Source organism: Oratosquilla oratoria, chromosome 14 (assembly GCF_046742065.1).
Source record: "Oratosquilla oratoria isolate Oo_2021 chromosome 14, ASM4674206v1, whole genome shotgun sequence".
NCBI classification, from domain to species: domain Eukaryota; kingdom Metazoa; phylum Arthropoda; class Malacostraca; order Stomatopoda; family Squillidae; genus Oratosquilla; species Oratosquilla oratoria.
The window spans coordinates 12,273,705-12,296,052 of NC_134790.1; the positions used below are offsets into that span (position 1 = coordinate 12,273,705).

At 40.7% G+C, this 22,348-nt stretch overlaps 1 protein-coding gene across 1 annotated transcript in view; it reads right to left on the reverse strand.

Moving 5' to 3' along the window:
* Positions 1-1,674: 1,674 nt before the first annotated feature.
* The window catches only part of LOC143032726 (uncharacterized), a gene marked incomplete at its 3' end in the record, with an annotated part of 57,562 nt that continues 36,888 nt past the window's right edge, over positions 1,675-22,348 (reverse strand). The window contains 4 exon segments of the mRNA XM_076197661.1: positions 1,675-2,352; positions 17,606-17,745; positions 19,982-20,079; positions 20,803-20,918. Coding sequence (XP_076053776.1) covers positions 1,675-2,352; positions 17,606-17,745; positions 19,982-20,079; positions 20,803-20,918 — 1,032 coding nt within the window.

A 22,348-nucleotide genomic window follows, 5' to 3' on the forward strand; every position in this document is an offset into this window, starting at 1 on the left:
GATCTTTACTTTCATAATAAATAAGTACTTAAGTAATATATGACAGTTCATTATATGTATTATATCTCAATATATACAAAATTCTTGTATAATATATATGCACAACTAATCAAATCATTACTAATCATTAAAATTATTTAGCAGCCACAATGTATATCAATTCATGCCAGGCAATTATCACTTGTATATAAAGTTCTTTTCAATTAACATGCTAAAAGCAAAACCATCACCTGACTAGAGTAAGTAATTTGCCAGGTATTTTTTCATATTCCTTAGGATTAGTCAACTTTTAAATGCATTTCTAACTTTTCATTCAAGCTATGAAAAAAATCTAAAGTATTGAAAGACCTGTAAAAAAAAATGAATAAATAGAACCATTTAACAGGACAACCCTAAATAAAATAAACCCCATTTTCTTTATTGCTATAATTAAAATCTTTGCTAATGGTCAATTTATTAGCATGCTTTGCTACTACGAAAACAAAAATAATAATAATACATACAAATATACTAAGGGCTTTTCTTCCTTTACAAGGGAGGTAGCCAAAGTCAAAAGGCATAAATCCACTCCCACCCATTTCATCCCCACATACTCCACTCCCATTCACCACCCCTCCTTCCCTCTTTTCTTGGTTTCTCCTGGATGATGATCTCTGCATCTCACCCACTGCCTTGGGTCAGAAGCAATGCAGCAGGACACAGCACATCCATGGCAAGGCTGCTTCATATAATTTGCAAACCCCCTCTCTGTCCCCTCATGCAGAAAAAAAAGAGAAGAAAATCCCTTTGGGCTGCATCAAAATATTTTTCACAGACACTCCCTAACCCCCCCCCCTACATCACAGCATCATCCATACACAACCATTCTCCATTCACCCCTATCTTCGGTCTTCTCCCTTCCTTCCTCAACAGACATCCCCCTCTTTCCCAACACTCCTTTCACCCCATCCATCCATCTCATCCTTGGTTGCCCCCTCATGTTCACTCCTTCCACACTTCTTTTACTAATCTTTCTTCACTCATTCTTTCCATGTGTCCAAGTCATCACAATACTCTTTCATCAACCCTATCTCCCAACTCCTTTTCCACCCCTGCTCTTCTCTTCACTTCATTTCTCACTCTATCCAGCCTAATAACCCCTACCATACTTCTCAGACATTTCATCTCAAACACATTTAAACTCTTTTTTCTCTTCCCCTGTTATGTTCCATGTTTCTGCCCTATACAGTGCTGTCAGCACAATCACCCCTTCATGCAATCTCCTCTTAGCATCCATTCCCAAATGCTTATTTCTCATTGTACTTTTTAACACCCTAGGGTGATTAAAAAGTGGGATAAAAAAAAAATGTAATTAACAATAATAATAATAATAAATTAATATATGTATATACACATCATATTGTCACAGTACATTTAAATCTTACAGCGATTCACTCTTACTTACCATAGCAAAAAGAGGCAATGAAAGCTCTGCTGATCATGCATGTCAGAGGAATAGCAGTGGCAAAGCAGTATGAGAAAAAAAGGCAACAAACTTATCTTTGTACTGCTTTCATTCACCTGGCATTTCACAACCCTCCCTACTCATAACCTGGATGGCAACATAAAGCACATTACCTGTACCTACCAACTGATGATTCATCTCCCATCAACAAATATGAACAGCATAATTACCCACTAAAGATGATTCGTGTTTTCTGGCTGAGAAGGATGAGGATGAGGAAGAGGAGGAAGGGGAGTCAAGCCACTTATTTTCAAGCACTGTGGCCAGGCCAGTCTTTCGCTGCCTCGAGTGCTTGCCGCGAACATTTCCCACCACACCATTACTGATGTTGTTGTTGTTGTTGTGGGAAAGGAGACTGAGGCTGCTACTGCTGTGGTAATTGTGAGGGGGTAAGGTTGGTGGTATTCCCGATGTGATGCCTGGTAGGTGGGTTGCAGGAGGAGGCATGGAGAACCCAGTTCTGCGAGGGCCTGGGAATGAGCATCGTCTCTCCAGTGTTGGCCCAGGAGTAGGAGAGGAACTTGGAGACTGGGGTGAGGAGGACATATAACAACTGGAGGCTGAAGAAGAGGTCGAGGAGGACGAGGTAGAGCTAAAGGATGAGGATGATGAATTTGTATCGCTGATGGTTCTTAAGGGATGTCCACCTGTGAAGGGCACTTCAGCTGCCTGGGACATGACTCCTGATGTGGCAGTCCCATGAGGTATACCTGACGTGATGCCTGGGGTAACTCTACCAAGTCCTTGAGGAGCCAGTGGGGTGGTAGGAAGGACAGGGAAGTGGGGTGGGGAGATGTAGGGGCGGTTCATCCTTGCTTCAACCTCCAGGACCAACTCGGGGTTGATGACTGATGAGGATCCAGGACAGGATCCGAAGGAAAGATTTTTGTGTACAGTTTGTATGGGAAGCCACATTTCAGCGCATCCATACGAAGCCATCCAGGCATCACAGCGGAAGGCAGGCAGGGCGGGCAGGCAGGCCAGGGCAGGGCAAGGAAAGGTCAACAGAAAAAAAAGAAAGAAAAATGCAAATAAATAAAAAGTAGCAAATAAAATGTGCATCTAATACCAAGGGCAAGCAACACTTGTCACACCAATACAAACCAAATATTAATGTGAAAGAAAACAGTAAATTAACTTAAATATTTAGTTTCACACAGTGACAGAAACAAAAGCAGTGCTTGTCAGACGTGGGATTCCCTCCCATTTATTTATTTATTTTTTTCATTTTCTTTTACATTTAACCATAAACTATAGAGAAAACGTTTGCATAAACTTGTCAAGCCAACCATCCACCACTCCAAAGTTAGGCTCTGATACCATAAAGAGGTTTATAAAAACAAGTTGTCATCTTAAACTTCTAATTCGAAATTAGAAAAATGCCAAGCTTTTATTTCTAGGGATAAATGGTCTACAATTACCGTACTACAATTTCAAGGCTTTAAATGGCCAACAAATATAATTATCATTTTGCATACTTTTCTAACTAGAAGCACAGGTAAACAAGATGGATGCATTACAAAACTTCAAAGACAATCTAATCCATCTAAAAGTGAAAACATTTTCTACTCACAGATGACAAAGTAAATCAAACAAACTTTGGACCAGCATTTTTGTTTTCACATTAAGTTCATCTAAAGATTGTTAATGCAACCAGAAAACTTAACTGTTAATGCAACTATAAAAACTCTTAAACAAAAACGACAAAACATGACTTCCAAGAACAGAAAAGATATAATACTGGCTGGTTATTCAACGAGTGACAAGTGTTGTGCCTATTTACTAAAAAAAACATGCATAATGGAAGAAACTACACTAAATACTGTATTTGCCATGCATACATCTATTGCAAAATTTGCATTCACTTAAGACAAATAAGAATTACACTATCATTTATATACACAAAAACACACACAAACATATATTAAACACATATATATGTTAACTTTATGTAAATGAGATCTGGGAATGATTTAAAGTTATGAATGTGCGACTCATTATGGAAGATGACAGGACAAACTAGTAATTGAATTATATTCATTAAATGTGTACATAAACTAATAAAAGTGTGTAAATGAATAAACAACTAGTTTGCATAAGAGGAATAGAGAAGGAGAATGTGCAATGGAAAGAAATTGAATACCAGTCATATCCACTTTATATCAAAACACAAACACACACGTATGCACACGACATGATGGTGCAATGGTAGCGTTCATGGCTTCCATTATGGCAGTCTGGGTTCGAATCCCACCCAGGGCTGAAATAATTTCAGTATCACTGCAAGCCATTACTCCAACTCTTGTGGATGGGGAGTTGGGCGTGTGTGTGTGTGTGTGCGTGTAAGGTCACAGCATTACCCATGGATTGGTCATATTTGAGCTCTGAGTTCTTTTCCAGGAGGGAAATAGCTGTCGATCATGAGTCCAACATGTGACCCAAGACCATGGTGAATCATACATACATCTGCGCACACATACGCACAAATACAGTACAACTACCATGTATGCTGGTGTATAGGACAATATGGAGCATAAGTCAACCCCTAAGATTCTGAGGAACAATTCAAGTTTAAGTCTATTTTTGCTGGATAAGATGACCCCTAAATACAAGGCAACACCACTTTCCCAGTCCTATTGTATGGAGAGAAAAAGCTACAGTATTTTCTAAATATACAGTAGCTTGACAGATATATACTGCGTATATACACGTTTATATATATCAATAATTATGGTAGTCATTAGATCTTCAATAATGTCTGATGGAAGAGAATCTGTAGAATGGTTTCTGTATGGTAGTTTCCCACTGCTGATGGTGGTAGTAAGATAGCACTTGTGTAACAAACCCGTAGTTCAACAGCTGTTTTCCACTACTGCAAGAGAGTTCTAACTTACAGAGTAAACCAGTTTAACCTACATTAATGAAGCTAACCTACCCTATAGGGTAAGTCCTTGGTATTATAATTCTACATTAAATAGTTTTACCAAAAAGTTTCAATAGGAAATAATTGTGGTGGGCTACAAGAATTATGGCAAGTGGTGTGTAATGAGTGTTAGGCAAACAATTTCACTTGTTTAAATACCCCAGTTGTAAAGGTTCACATTTTATACTTGACATATAAGCTGACCCTGGTTTTGGAGAGATGATTTTAGGCTTCAAATGTTGACTTATACACCAGCATATATGGTATACATGATTACACTCTGTGGCTTGGGACAAAAATACTGCTGTGACCCCATACATATCTTAATCTAGTTATATACCATAAAGTTTCTTCCTCCTTATAAGGGAGGTAGCCAGCTAAACCATGCACCTACCCCCACCCATCCATCACCCATTTGTTTTCCTTTCATCTCAGCTCCTCTTGGATGAAGGCTCATCCATGTCTCCCGCCCATTGCCCGGGTCAGAAGTAATGTATCAAGACCCAGGCATTATGTGGGAGTGGGAAATAGGGAGTAGATACATCAAAAACAAGAAAAGTAACCAAAGAGACAAAATATTGGAATTAAATCATGAGCAACAAAGGTGCATGATGGACTGTTTCCATAGGACATTTGATCAGTGTAGGTGAGGAGGAATTCTGGCAGACTAAAAGCAAACATTTGTGGTGCCCATTTAAACAGGGGTATTGAGAGAGGGAAGAGGGTAAACCTTACAAAATAACTTGCTTGCCAAATATCCACAAAATGGTTTATAAACAGAATATCATTAAAGAGGTCATGTGAAGCCACAGCAGAAAGTGGCTGAAGGATACTTTTAAGATGGGAGGAAAATGTCAGGACAAGGTGTTCACAGCAACAAATCAATGAAATGTAGATGTAACCACCACTACAGGGTTTTCAATCTTGTGTTCAGTGTCTTTAATGTGGGGACTACATCTGGGGCATATTTATACAAGTTTGTTGTCAGGCTTTTTTGGTGTTGATGTATTTCTGGTGTGAGGTAATGACAAGTGCAAACATCTAAATGCTAATTCTGTATGCTTTGGGGGTACATCTTTCAAGGGTGAGGAGGAGGTAATTTGGTTGAACATTGCAAATGACTATATCCTACGGTGACAGTGGTAGGGGAAAGGACAAGAATACCACTACCATGTTCCTGCATGTCATAAAAGGCGGTTAACTGGGGAGGTGCAAGGAGTAGTTGGCTACCTCCCTTACAAGGGAGTAAGAGGTATTTGGTATATGATAGACCTCCAAGTCATAGTGTTTGTGATAGAACAAGCCTTCTTCTGTACAAAGACCCAAATCTTTGTACAGAAGTACATACATACATATATATACCAAAGGCTTTTCCCCCCTACATGGGGGGTAGTCACAAAGAAAAAGGCATAGAAACCACTCCCACCCATTCCATTTCCTATATATTCCACTCCCCTCCACCCTCCTTCCTCCCTCTTATCTTGGCACCTCCTGGATGACGGGTCATCCCTGCATCCTGTCCACTGCCCTGGGTCAGAAGCAGTGTCGCAAGACACAGTGCATCCACAGCAAGGCCGCTTCATAAATTCGGCGACCCCCCTCTCCGTCCCCTCATGCAGAAAAGGACAAGATAGGGAGAAATCCCTTCGGGCTGCATCAATTTTCTTCTCACACATACCTCAACACCCCCCACCCACTCCCCCTCATGCATCATAGCATCATCTATACACAACCCCTCTCCATTCACCCCTATCTTCTGTCTTCTCCCATCCTTCTTCCACAGACATTCCTCTCTTTTTTAATGCCCCTTCCACCCCATCCATCCATCTCATCCTAGGACGCCCCCTCATATTCACTCCTTCCACCTCTGCCTTCCATACTTCTTTTACTAATCTTTCTTCACTCATTCTTTCCATGTGTCCAAACCATCCTAATACCCTTTCATCAACCCTATCTCCCAGTTCCCTTTCCACCCCTGTTCTCCTCCTCACCTCCTCATTTCTTACTCTATCTAGCCTAGTAACCCCTATCATACTTCTCAGACATTTCATCTCAAACACATTCAAACTCCTTCTCTCTTCATCTCTCATGTTCCGTGTTTCTGCCCCGTACAATGCTGTTGATACAATCACTCCTTCATATAACCTCCTCTTAGCATCCATATTCAGATGTCTATTTCTCATTACACTTTTCAATCCACCAAGGCATTTATTTGCTTCTCTCAATCTACATTCTACCTCCACCCCAACTCCTCCCTTTCCTGCCACATTTGTACCCAAATATCTAAAACTATCCACTTCCTCCAGTCTTTCACCCTTAATGCTCACCTCCAGCCTGCTGTCACTCTCTCCCCTTGTACATCTCATCACCTTACATTTACCCACATTTATCTTCAGCTTCCTTCTTTCACACACCTTCTCAAACTCTGTCACTAACTTCCTCAATCCCTCCTCTGATCCTGCTACAAGCGCAGTGTCGTCAGCAAACAACAACTGGCTCACCTCCCACTTTTCTCCATTTTCTCTTATCATCTCCAACCCCCTGAAGTAGGCTCATTATATCACAAGAACTATGAGTGTACAGATGGAAAAAGAGATGGCAGCTAGGGCTAATGAAAGAGTATTGGGATGGTTTGGACACATGGAAAAAATGAGAGAAGAAAGATTAGCAAAAGAGGTATGGAAGGTTGGGGTGAATGGAGTAAACTTAGAGGATAACCGAAGATGACTGAGGACGAGATGGATGGATGGGATGAAAAGGGTTTTGAGCAAGAGGGGAATGTCTATTAAGTAAGGAAGGGTGAAAGCAGGAGATAGAGGTGTGCTGAGAAGGGTGTATATAGATGATACTTTGATGCAAGTAGGGGAGGGGGCAGCTTTAAGGGACACAGCTTTAAGGGATTTCTTCCTATCTTCTCTATTTTCTGCATGAGAGGATGAAAGGGGGGGGTTACCGATTAAGTAAAGCAGCCTTGCTGTGGATGTACTGTGTTTTGTTGCATTGTTTCTGACCCAGGACAATGGGCAGGAGACAGGGATGACCCTTCATCCACAAGAACCTAAGATGAGAGAGAACCAAGGATGGTAGATGGGAGTGGAATGGGTGGGAGTGGTTTTTATGCTTTTGTTTTTTGGCTACTTGCCTTGTAAGGGAGAAAAAACCTTGGTATATGTATGTATACAGATAGACTTCTGTACCAATAAACCAAAATGCCAAGGGATCTCAAGTTGTCCTACAACATGGTAGTCAGGTTCTTGTACAAAGATCAGTATAACACAGCAATTCTCTAAAGAATGTCTACATCTCTGCCATCAACCCATGAATTATATTTACAAAAGTTGACATCAGGCAGGTTACAAGGTGGTCAACCAATCATTTGTCCCTTATCCCCCTGCAGAAGCTTAACAAAATGCTATCTTTCCATTATAAGGGAGATGGGAGAGTCAAAGTACACACTTATACTACAACCACCGCACACCCATCCAACAACCCATTTGTTGTCCCTCTCATCATAGCAACTCATGCATTGAAGGGTCAGCCACATCCTATACCACAATGCTTGGGTCTGAGGCAATGCAGAGAGATACAGCACTTCAACAGCAGGTACTGACAGCTAAGATGACAACTCTGATATGCTGTTTCCCAGGTTGGAATTGTATCGCAACAAGAAAAAGGGCATTAGCTGCAGTTAAAGGAATTCATTACTTTAGGGGCAGCAACACATACAGACCAGAGTTGTGGCGAATTCATCTTTGTTCCAAGACAAAATTCTACTCAAAGAGGAATACTAAACAACTTTTTCAATTTCACTGTCCCTTATTTCTGCTGTTATTTCCCTAAATCTCTCCTGTACCACTCCCATAACACCATTTCTTTATTTCTTATGCTTCACTGGTTGAGCAGTGGAATGACTCTGTCTTCACATCACAAGGTTTTAGAATGCCACTACTATATTCCCAGGTATATTGTAAATGGTGACTAAAGAGGAGAGAGTGAGGAGACTCGGAAAATACCCTTTCTGTTTTTTTAGAACTGAGGCTTGCTTTGACTCAAGCAACCCTTTTACAAGATGAAAAAAAGCTGCTGGTAGACACATTCATTTCTCTGCTTCATTTGGAAAATGCCAAGGATATCCAGTGAAGGTGGGTAGGGGGGTCACAGACTTGGTGATGCATCCCGTTGAAAACACATTAAAGTGAGAAATTTTAGGGTTTTGTACCAGTACTATGTAACAGTCATCAGAGCTTCAAAAATTCACAGCCCTTAAATCTGCAAACATGCTTGGAATGGGGATGTTGTAGAATATATCCCTGAACCTATGGTAATGCGTTAAATGCAGATAGCTGATGTGTAAACAATCATTCTCGCCTGTGGTAAAGTGAAGTGTCTGCGAAATGACATGGAGCACCTATCTGTCCTCGCCACTTGGAGGGATATAAAACTTTGAGGAACCAACAATGGGAGCCTGTATGAGAAGGTCCTGTGAAACAAACATTGGATAGAATTCTCTTCCTGCTGCTCATCTTCAAAAGACATCAATATCCTTGTTTCTGCCTGAAGGACTAGGATCTGATCTTCAGACTGGGCCCACAATTTCTCTGACAGACAGACTGACAGAGAGAGAACTAATGACCAATTGCTACTCTCCTCTTCTTGGCAGAGACCCACACTACTATTAATCACAGGCAACACTCCAACATTCCTTCATGGAACAACCTATGAGAGGTCCCAAGGACTGTTGCTGATCATTGTGGGGCCTGTGTATTTCCAGTCAGTGAAAATAAAGTCCACAATTATCATTATCAACACCCAGATATGGTAAAGTACCAAGGTGGTTTTGGCATAAGGAAAGAGCAAGTGAGGAAAGATTAGCAATAAGTGTGGATACAAGTAATTGATGGAGGAAACTAGAGAAAAAGACCGATAATGACGTGGATGGATGGGGTGAACGGGGACTTGCATGCATGAGGAATGTTTGTGAAACAGGGAGAAAGAGCGAGATAAAATAATTTGCCTGATGGGGAACAGATGAGAATGTTGCAAGATCTATGTATAATGAGGCAAATTATGGTGGTATGGACATGTGCAAAGGATGACAAAAGATTGCTATCTGAAAAAGTTCTTAGAATGTAGACCACAAGGAACAAGATCCTCAGGACATCCTAGAATGAGATGCACCTGAAAACAGGAGAATTGTTGGAGGATGCAGTGTAGATAGATCAAATGGAGTCGAGAAGAATGTGAACTTAACACAGTGACTGACAGGCTAACTAAGCCTAACAGGTACAGGGTAAAATGGTGAGACAGTGATGAGGAGGAGATGTGGGGTAGGGAGGGATGGGGGCATCAGTATTCTGTTGGCTGCAAAATGTATGGACTTGGGCTACCATACTATTTATAAAACATCATGGTTTTGCATTTTGCTACAGAATGAAGGGGGTTTGTTTTTCAATGGGAGATAGTCCCATAGTTTGTCTACATCCTGAATATATATGTATGTATATACCGTATATATAAAGTGTGGTCCATGATAGATAAAAGTGAGACAGACAGACAGAGAGACAAAAAAGAGAGAGAGCGAGAGAGATAGAAGGGGAGAGGGAGGGAGAGGAAGGGAATAGGTTGGCAGCAAATAACATAGGGTCTGTGTTGTGTCATCACTACCTTGCATCTGCTGAAACTTGAATTTGAGTATGTAATAACACTTGGGTATTTCTCTGATCAAATACAACTATTCCTCCAATGCACTTAAGACAAAGCTACTGAAGTGGATGCTGGGCAAAACTCCAGTGCATAGTTCTATCGGCCATGTCCACATTTGTATATGTGTGTGCACATACATAAGCCAAGTCAAAACCCATGATGATACACACATATCCATGCTCACAACAAGTATGTTCACACATCTGAATTAGTTCACTACTGCACTATTTAGATGGAAGGTATGTACAGACATGTGATTAAGTTATATTTATACATGTGTCTGATGCATGATTAATAAACATACACGGCCAAACTAAGCTAACATTTCAATGCAATACTTTCAAGCTTCACGAGAGCCAACTACATGGTCATGCTGCAGAGAGGGATGTGCAGTAGAATATACATAAAACTCCACACATCTCTTTAAAATTCTTAACTTACTTGTCCACCAGCCTGTCAACATTTGCAAGACAATCCTGTCAATCAAACACGTTCTTCTCCTTCATGAGTAAGTATACGACTACTACACGGTCAACAATTGCCAAACCACCCAATAAAATGGGAAGAATAACGAGCCTTGCTAAGTGATGTTGGTGTGGTAGGAACCTCTCCTTCCTTGGCCAAATATCAATTACAACAGCAAACTAAAGTGCAGAACAAAAATCATTAATCCTCATATGTCTATTGAACTCGGACTCCTATTACCCAAGTCGTCAGACAAAATGCTATCATAACCTACACTGTAATATACACAAATGCCTGTGGTTCAATATTAAAAACTTTGAATTTTTTTTTTTTTTTTTTTTTTTTTTTGCACCATGACATTTACTCAAGATGTGAGTATGATGGCTGAATACCTATGAACTGTAGGAAAAAATAAATGAATAAAATAAATAAATTAAGTAAATAATATATATATATATATATATATATATATGAAATAAAATAAAAACAAAACAATAATTATTAGATGTTGGTTTAGAAGAAAAAATCTAGTGCATAAGCTTTTATCATACATTCTGCCACTAAATTTGTCATTCACACTACATGTACCCATAATCAATAATTCATATACATAAAATGCATATCTATAAAAACTATTGAGCTATGAAACATCTAACAAATTTCTAGAAAATAGTAAACATGCAAGGCATTATTTTAGATCTATCGACCGCACATAAAAAAAAAGTGTGTCCTTAATCTTGTGATGTAAAATTGGAAAAGCAGAGCTTACATATGTACTGGTACATATGGAAAAACATCTATCTATAGCACCAAATCCTCTTTATGAAGGTGTAACCAAAACATAATTATACATTATTGGTAACCAAAACATAATTATATATTATGTTTATGTTTTGGCTACCATAGCGGTCTTTCCGAGTGTGTGCTGTGTCCTGCTGCATTGCTTCTGACCCAGGGCAGTGGGTGGGATACAGGGATGACCCATCTTCCGTGATGAGCTAAGATGAGAGGGAGGAAAGGGTGGAGGGTGGGAGTGGAATGGGTGGGAATGAAATGGATGGGAGTGGGTATATGTCTTTTGACTTTGTTACTTCCCTGATAAGGAGGAAAAAGCCCTTGCTATATAGACAGATAGCCAAAACATGGTTGCACACCCACACCAAAATATAGACTCTACCACCCTTCCCATCTCAGCACTTTAGGGATGAAGGGCAACCTGTATCGGGCCCCTTCTTGATACGTCCATTTAACATTTATTGTGTGAGGCTTATGTGCAGTGTAATGGTGGACAAGTCATTTATGAAGCCATGTTGGCTGTGTGAAGATGGGAGGTGCAGACCAATTCTTTCTACTATAATTTTTTTTCTTCAAATACATCCATTTAACATTTATTGTGTGAGGCTTATGTGCAGTGTAATGGTGAACAAGTCATTTATGAAGCCATGTTGGCTGTGTGAAGATGGGAGGTGCAGACCAACTCTTTCTACTATAATTTTTTTTTTTTCCTGAGCTTAAAACATTGTAGAAAGGAGAAAATTAATCTATACAGTAGAACCTCAGTTATAAAACATCACACAAATTGGAAAAAATCGGTTCTTGACCAAAAAAGTTGTGGAATTTTTTGCTCCCATGGTCAACCAAAATATCGGTTCTCAACCAATCTGAATGGAGGTAAGGGGCAAAACCGGAACTTTTGTGGAAAAATATCACCTTAATAAAAATGTATCCAACAGATCAGTACGCATTTTCAGTCCTCAACCAAATCAGTTCTGAAACAGTTTTCTAGAGTGAATTGTGGTCAAGAACCAAGGTTCTACTGTATAATGTTTATAACTACTGGTTTATTTGTTGTCTTGTGTGTCTGCAAGTATAGCTGGCCTAAAGACAAGAACTTGCTCTTATAAAGACTTGCTGCAGAGAAAAAAGGAAAGTCCCTAGAAGGACCACAATGCAGTAGGGACATCCCTTGTTTGCTCAATCCAACTATGTCACTGCCAACCAGAGGTGTAGCCCCAAGAAAGAAAACGAAAAGGAAAGGAAGGAAGGAAGGAAGGAAGGAAGGAAGGAAGGAAGGAGAGAGAGAGAGAGAGAGAGAGAGAGAGAGAGAGAGAGAGAGAGAGAGAGAGAGAGAGAGAGAGAGAGAGAGAGAGAGAGAGAGAGAGAGAGAGAGAGAGAGAGAGAGAGAGATATATATGAATGTTGAAGGTCTGCCTCAACTAGGAAATAGTGGAGGATGTTTATGGGCTCATACAACTTGAAATTGAACCAGAAATTGAACAAAAAACAACAACAAAAAGTTTATCTTTAAAATAACAAAACCAAAATGAGCATCAAGTGAAAGAAGCACAAGATCAAAGGAAACACACCAATAAAGGCTAAAGGTTTTCTTAAGCATATACTATTAGATTAGCTTCAAGTGTAACTATGAAAGAGGAAAAAAAAAATATATATATATATGGAAGACAAGGATATGTACTGTCTCATGAATTTTGGAAATATACAGAAATGATTAGAACTGACGATATTAGGAATAGGGAAGTGAGATCACTGGCAAAGAACTGACATGGCAGTGACAAGCAGTAAGGAACCGATTCTCTTCAAAGTTCATCTCGGAACCATCAGATGCAGGTAAACATCATTGGTCCTGCTGTGATATAAAACTGTTTATACAGAATTCTATTCATGAAAGAGAGGAACTAGCTATGCCAATAAAATTCGCTGGACATGATGGCAATATTAATCTGGATGAACTTAACCATGGCATGCATGATTAGGTGGAAAATTACTTACATGATACACATACATACATATACCAAAGGATTTTTCCTCCTTATAAGGAAGATGGCCAAAGTCAAAGACATAAATCCACTCCAACCCATTTCATCCTCATATATTCCACTTCCATACACCATGCCTCCCTCCCTCTTTTCTTGGCTCCTCCTGGATGATGGGGCATCCCTGAATCTTGCCCACTGCCCTGGGTCAGAGGCAATACAGGAAGGCCACTTCATTTAATTGGCAACCCCCCTATCTATCCCCTCATGTAGAAAAAGAGAAGATGAGGAGAAATCCCTTCGAACTGCATCAAAATATTGTTCACACCTAGTCCCTAAACCCCCATCCCCACCCACTCCCTCCCTTGCATTACAGCATCATCCATACACAACTATTCTCCACTTACCCCTACCTTCTGTCTTCTCTCTTCCTTCTTCAACAGACAATCCCCTCTTTCCCAATGTCCCTTTTACCCCATCCATCCATCTCATCCTTCGTCACCCCCTCATGTTCACTCCATCCACCTCTGCCTTCCACACTTTTACTAATTTTTCTTCACTCCTTCTTTCCATGTGTCCAAACCATTTGGCCCCAAGTATCTAAAGCAATGCACTTACTCCAGCCTCTCTCCCTTAATATTCACTTCCAATTTGCTGCCATCCTTTCCTCTTGTATATCTCATAGCCTTACTTTTACCTACATTTATCTCTAACTTCCTTCTTTTGCACACCTTCCCAATCTCCATCACCAATTTCCTTAATCCCTCATCTGATTCTCCTACAAGCGCAGTGTTGTCAGCAAACAACATCTCCCACTTTTCTCCATTTTCTTTAACCATTTCCAATTCCCAGCCCATTACCCTTGCATTTACCTCTCACACCATCCCATCCATGTACACATTGAACAGACATGGCCACATGACATATCTCTGGCAAAGTCTCACCTTTAAGTCAAACCACTCACTCTCTTCATTTCTAATTCTAACACAGGCTCTACTACTCTCATAAAAACTCTTGATTGCTCTCAACAGTTTTCCTCCTATCCCATATTTCTGCAATACCACCCACTGTGTCTTCCTGTCTACCCTGTCATAAGCATTTTCCAAATCCATAAAGGCTCAAGATATCCTTACCATTTCCTAAAACTTTCTCACCTATCTGCCTTACCACAAAAATCTGATCCACGCAACCCCTAACTTTCCTAAACTCACACTGTTCCTCACCTAATCCTCAATCAAAACCCTCCCATAAGCCTTCTCAACTACTCGACAAACTGACCCCTCTGAAACTACATTCACACTTGTCCCCTTTTCCCTTGTAAAGTGGAACTATACAGGCACTCCTCCAGTCCTCTGGCACTCTACCCTCTTTTAGACAAACATTAAACAACCTCACTAGCCAGTCCACCATCACTGTACTTCCCTTTTTTAGACACTGCATGACACTCGTCTAACCCATTTGCTTTACCTGCTCTCATCATTTTAATAACTGCTTTCACCTCATCTTTTCTTATTTCTCCTTCATTTTCCTCATTTATCAGTCATTTTCTTAGCACCTCCCACTGCAACTATCTTTCCCTACCTATCCTCCTTCACATTTAGCAATTCCCTAAAATATTCTGCTCATCTTCCTCTTACAGTTGTCTCTTCCATTATCATCTCTCCGTCTGCACCTTTTACCTTTTCTTCTCTACTTGATTTGACAAACAAAATATATGTTCAAAATATATGCCATCACTAGACTGCCTCCCTCATAAGAAGAAAAGGACCTTTTAGTATATGTATATATGAAAGAATATTAGGATGGTTTGGACACATGGAAAGAATGAGTGAAGAAAGACTAGTAAAAGAGGTATGGAAGGCAGATGTGGAGGGAGTGAACATGAGGGGACGTCCTAGGATGAGGTGGATGGATGGGGTGAAGGGGGCTTTGGGGAAGAGGGGAATGTCTGTTGAGGAAGGAAGGGAGAGGACGGAAGACAGAGGTGAGTGGAGAATGGTTGTATATGGATGATGTTGTGACTGCATGAGGAGGAATGGGCGGGGAAGTGGGGGGTGGGGTAGTATGTGTGAGTAAATTTTGACGCAGCCCGAAGGGATTTCTCCCCGTCCTCGCCTTATATGCAAAGGGGGACGGAGAGGGGGGGTCGCCGATTAAATGAAGCGGCCTCGCTGTGGATGTACTGTGTCTTGCGACACTGCTTCTGACCCAGGGCGGTGGGCAGGGTGCAGGGATGACCCGTCATCCAGGAGGTGCTCAGATGAGAGGAAGGGTGGGAGGGGTGTGGAGTGTATTTAGGGATGAAATGGGTGGGAGTGTTTTTATGCCTTTCCCTTTTTGGCTACCTCCCTTGTAAGGGGGAAAAAGCCTTGGTATATGTATGTATGTATGAAATGTGTGTATATACATGTAAAGTGCAAATGTATGTTACTATGAAAATAAACTATCTCATTGCTTTTACAGAGGAATACTTTGAAGAATATTTTGAACGACTGACACTAAACCCACAATATTGAACTATCAGGTTCAAGGCTTTGCTTTGAAGACAGTAATGGTTTCAAACCCAATGAACACAACATGACAAGCTTCATACATACGTCTACACAGAAAATGGGATACACTGCAGTGTACACACAAAAACCAAGTTTAAATGTGCACAAAATATAGCAAACTCTGCAATCTTATATATCCTGGAATACTTACATGTGTAAACAACCTGGGCCATAAACACGGTTGGTCCCATCAACAATGAAAGAAATCCTGATGCAAATGGCCCTCACGTATTAGAACCAAAAATGCAGCACTCAAGGGAAATATGAAAACAAGAGGCATGAACCTTGGCATGTTACCAAGGTGAATGAAAAAGGAACCTCAAAAAAAAAAAAAAAAAAAAAAAAAAAAAAAAAAAAAAAAATTACACTGGGTCAAGGGAAGAAGACCAGAGAAAATTCAGTTTAAACAGGGAGACATCCCCTCAGCTGGGTCAGAATTGTAAGGTACCTGCCACATTTTTTTTCTATCCAACTTGTGCACTTCTCCACAGTGATATGGCTATATCTGGGAGAAGAACATCCTCACACCTTCACTTCACTTCCATCATATTCTATCTCTTCCATTCCTTTACAGTTAAACCACCTGAAAATAACAATGTTTCTTCCCCGGCAAGGATACCAATTCATTCCTGGTGCACCCCTTTCATGGAATAAGTCATCACCTTATTCTATATAGTCATCTCACATCTTTCATTTGTCAAACTTTCTGACTATACACATGTAGTTTCATTCACTTTATTTATCCATTCTTACCTAGGCCCTTGCCCTCACTATCAGCACCATTTCATGAATCCTTCATATCTGCTCTCATCAATTCTTATAACATGACTAAACTACCTCAACCATTTCACTTCCCTTGTTTTCCACTTACACAAGCTTCCCCCATCACCAAAGTTTTTCGCTAACTCTAAATCTAACTACCCTTCAACCTACTGTACAACTCCACGCGGTTTCATAGTCCCCCTCTTTCTCTATCTACTAAGTCATACACCATCTCCACGACCAAAAAACATAAGAACCTAATCATTTCTACTCCTCACATTCTTTTTCCCAATTAGCTACCACAACTAAATCTAAATTTGAATCACATTGCTTCATAGATTAGATACTACTGAAACCTATCAAAACACATGGACGAGGCCAATTTTCTAGGTGCCGCAAGTCTCTCACACGAGAGAACCTGGGCAACAGATCAACAGACTGACTGACACAAGAAAGAAGTCAGATCTGGCCTTCAATAAGGCCTTCTTGTAGGGCAACTGATGGACAATTTTATCTAGCTAAGGGGATGCATAGGACTGACTGGGCAGACTAGTTTATTCAGCTGAGGTGATGTCTCCAGCCTAAACATGACAACATTTCTACCATCATGAATTGTTCAAATTAGTAATCACATTGTCCCACTGTGTCGCAAGGCCATCTCTGCTACAGGAAATCCTCTTGTTTGCCAGAACAAGTTCAATTACCTGGTTATAGGGAATAATTGGGTTAATGCATGAAATGTATCCCTCTTCGGTTACTCCAAGGGCACTACAAACATGTCAAATGGTAAAATGGCCTTCTGTCACCAATACAGACGCGTCATAACCAATACCTACACAAGATTACCTTGCCTGGTATAGTGTAACATCCATAAGTCCTTCTCTACCCACCACTCCTGCACCACTACATTCCCCTTACCCACCTGGTGGTCGTTCTGTGACTGTGTGAAGTCCCGTGCGTCTAGATCGGTTGGGAGTGACCTTCCGCTGTGGCTCCTGAACTTCATCCGCCCCTGCTAATGGAGGTGTTGTGCGCTGAGAGCTTCCACGACCAGGCACGTACCTAGATGAGATTTTTACTTAAAACTGGGCTTGCATGTTAACATCACTTTCATACATAATTCTTCTTAAGGGGGTCGTCGCGCTCGAAAACGAACTTCGTAAATTATGATCGGAAGTTCGCGAATTGTTAATATGTTATATATACATATACTGAGATGTTCACCACCAATTTTCATATCATTTGGTTGAAAAACAATGAAGTTATTAGTAAAAAACAGTTTTTGACCAATTACAAAAGTTCTATCTCCTCACTTATCCATTGACTGAGCATGCTGAAATAAATTCCACAAATGCTCCATAGCAATACCTAAAAAAATCATTGTGGCGTTTTTGGAATTTCCTCTTAGTTTAGGAGAAAGAATTTTTTTTTGAAACGTGTCATATTTTTTTTTCAAAATGCAATATATCAACTTCTATCATGAAAAAAAAATCCCCACAATAAAAAGTTTGCAAATTTATTCAGCTTTCAAATGATCCAAACCCCATTAAAATCGCCCGAGTAGTTACGGAGGAGATAGAAAAAAATGTAGAGAAAAGGGTAGTTTTGAGATAATAAACTTTGAAGTTCAAAATACATTTCCTTGCATTTTTTTGTATTTTTCATTTCGATTTTTTTCTCTGCGCCAATCTTCATGAATTCTATGTCATTCACATGTTATTATAAAGTGTAGCTGGTACCTGATTCCCCGTTTTACGAGGTATCAGGAGGTCAGAAGGCGAGGGTTTCAGGAAGTGACGTATCTCATTGTCTCCAGGTTTGCTTAATAAAACCCCCCGGCTTGAAATCGGAGCTGAAAGATAGTTAGATAGAGATAGATAGACTTTATTTGGCAATGAATCAACGTTTTTGTCTTGTTCAAGTGCTTTTGTAATGATGGAATTGACTCTAACCATGTGAGAAAGAAGATTAGGTGTCCTTCCAAAGTTTATGATCAATGACAGTCGCTCTTGTGATGAAAAAAAAAGCACACGGAGCGTCCATTTGTAGTCTCGTGAGTATGACACGTATGCTAGATGTTGCGGTGGCGTCGTGTGAGAAACGAGGATAAGGGGGGGCGGAGGAAGGGTTAACACATGTCCCGCTTCGCCGCGTCGCGGGCTGGCGCAGCAGCAGCACTGTTCAAGGTCACTGCTATTGAGTCGTCTCCAGTATCTCAATGATTTTATTCAGTTTCTTAGCTTTCATGAAACACACACGCTTCTTCTTCGAATGTTTAGGCATTCTTGAAATGATTATAGCTTCAAATAAAAGTAAATAAAAGTTCTATATATCTATCTATCTCCAAGGAACGAGAATTCGATTTCTCTCCACAATGATTCGCTCAACTTACGTACCGAGTGAACAGATCGCAGACTAGGATGTGTTTCCAAGTAGTGTATATTAGAAAATAACAAAATACAACGCATTTGTGCCATTTTTATTGCGATGAAATAACTTAATCGAACCATTTTGTGCAGCGAAAGTGTACTAGAAAGTGGGGGGTGGGGGGCAGAAAAAAAGCCATAACTCTTTATTTTTTGGTATTTCGCTGAAATATTTCAGGACTGGCTTGCCAAAGGCCACTAGATGACAGGGAAATTTTTTTCGAATATTTCGATTTTTTTTCGGACATTTATCGCGACGACCCCCCTTAATAAAATTACCAAAATAATGAACACAGCACCTGACGTTCAAGACAACTTTGCAAAATAACCCTTCAGCAGCCATGTATGTATACATTTCCCCCTGGTTACCACAAAAAATCTCAACTCTAAGAAACTTTAAGGGTTAGAAATGATATGTCACCACACAACTATCTTCACAGTTCGAAGATCTATCAATTGCTTCTTGTGTATCGAGGTGTGTCGATACCATTTAAAGAATTCATTTTGGCTGATGTCAGATAAAATCAAGCTAGGCTCCACTACTTCAAGGGTTACAGATCAGGAGTCCATCACTTCTTATTTTTTTTTTTTTTTTTTCTGTCTAATGCTCCATAGTACTATTCAGTCTGATTCAGTTTCATGTCAAGGAATTACTCTTGGTGAGGGATTCATGCCTACTTATGAAGGACTTTTTAAAGCACAAGAATTTAGTATAGCATGGTCTTACTATGAACTCACCTGCCACTACACAGCCTTGAACCATCTTCAGTACGACGTGACCTCTTGCCTACAGTGACATCTCATGTTCAACTGAGAGAAACCTCCCACTCCCCAGAGGGTTAAGAAATATGACAAACTCTCGTTGAACTTACTTGGCAACTGCACTGGGATCCACCTCCTCATCCCGATGATCAACATCACTCTCCTGTCGGGGAATTGGTTGAGAGTGACCAGCAAGCACAGCTCCAACCTGTTAAGTGAGGGAAATGTCAAGTATATTTCTTTGGCAAAAGATTTAAGATTATACACTTCAAAATATTAAATAGTCCTTGATTTTGTTTCCATCAATTTTGTGAATAATAAACATGAAAACAAACACTCACATTGGATATCACTGTTTATTATTTCTTGGAACAAAATTTCTTATTAGAATGTAATGTCTATTACCTGTTAATCAATCAATATATTGCCCCAGGTCTACCTTGAAGGAGATCCACATCTCCCGGGCAACCAGCAATGGCTACAAGAATGGCCCACGAGTGTCTCAAGAAATTGTGTTGTTGTCTGGGTAGAGTGAAAGAGGGGCAGCATGGGATAAAGTACTCTGTATTCACTGTGTGGAGGTTGCATATAGAGAAAACGAGTCTATGGACAGGTCTACTGTGTTGGTACCATTTCAATGCTGGGTGAAGGCCTGCATGCAGTCATGCCAACATGGTTCTTGTTTATTGTGGAAGGATTTTCTAAACTTGAAGGTTGAGTATGGACATTGTGGGTCAATCTTGTCTGTTTTGTGATCTAAATGTGTTTTTTGAATGGATATGCTGTAAGGTAAAAGCAATAGGTTGTTAAAGATGTTTGAGTACCATGATGATGGGATCTTTTTCCCCATTCAGTTGGTTGTATTTAGGTAACGTGGTGGGCACATTGGATAGGTTTGGGGGCCATTATAAAACAAGAGCAAGTTAAGTACCTGTGTGATGTGCTCCCTGCTGTTGGGATGACTCCACACCGATTCAGCAAGCTGTCGTTGGAAGTACATCTGTAGGTTAGCCCCTCCATCTGAGGCACGCCGTCCAAAACCACTTGCTGTTGACAAAAGAATACACTGTAACAAAAGTGACTATGTGCAAGCACATTATTTTACAAACAGCTTTTGCCTACTTTGGTACATAAACATATACATACATACATATACCAAGGCTTTTTCCCCCTTACAAGGGAGGTAGCCAAAAAGGAAAAGGCATAAAATCATTCCCACCCATTCCATCCCTGAAAACACTCCACACCCCTCCACCCTCCCTCCCATCTTAACACCTCCTAGATGACGGGTCATCCCTGCACCCTGTCCACTGCCCTGGGTCAGAAGCAGTGTCGCAAGACACAGCACATCCACAGCAAGGCCGCTTCATTAAATTGGCGACCCCCCCTCTCCGTCCCCCCATATAAAGGAGAGAACAGGGAGAAATCCCTTCGGGCTGCATCAAAATTTTGCTCACACACACTACCTCACCCCCCATCCCCCTGTCCATTCCACCTCATGCATCACAACATCTTCCATATACAACCATTCTCCATTCACCCGTCTTCTGTCCTCTCCCGTCCTTCCTCAACAGACATTCCCCTCTTCCCCAAAGCCCCCTTCACCCCATCCATCCATCTCATCCTAGGACGTCCCCTCATGTTCACTCCCCCCACATCTGCCTTCCATACCTCCTTTACTAGTCTTTCTTCACTCATTCTTTCCATGTGTCCAAACCATCCTAATACTCTTTCATCAACCCTATCTCCCAACTCCCTTTCCACCCTTGTTCTCCTCCTCACCTCCTCATTTCTCACTCTATCTAGCCTAGTAACCCCCATCATACTTCTCAGACACGTCATCTCAAACACATTCAAGCTCCTTCTCTCTTCCTCTCTTATGTTTCATGTTTCTGCTCCATACAGTGCTGTTGGCACAATCACTCCTTCATACAGTCTCCTCTTAGCATCCATTCCCAAATTTCAATTCCTCATTACACTTTTTAATCCACCAAGGCATTTACTCGCTTCTCTCAATCTACATTCTACCTCCACCTTTACTCCACCTTTTCCTGCCACATTTGCACCCAAGTATCTAAAACTATCCACTTCCTCCAGTTGCTCTCCCTTAATGCTCACTTCCAGATTACTGCCACTTTCACCCCTTGTACATCTCATCACCTTACTTTTACATATACAGTACATGTATATTCATACTGAAGGTTAACTTTAGATAAATAATATTACATATACCAAAGGTTTTTTTCCCTTTCCAAGGGAGGTAGCCAAAAATGTAATTTTTGCAGGAAAATTAATTTTTCCCTGATACAAACCTGAGGTACTCCTTACAATAGGATACTTTCGCGTAGCGCGAATATTTCTACTGCGAAATTAAAATCCTCACTCTGTGGGTCTGGGCAACGCTTATCCTCAGTAAGGGGCCCCATTGGGGCAAGGGGGGGGGGGGGGGGGGGGGGGGGGGGGGGGGGGGGCTTGCC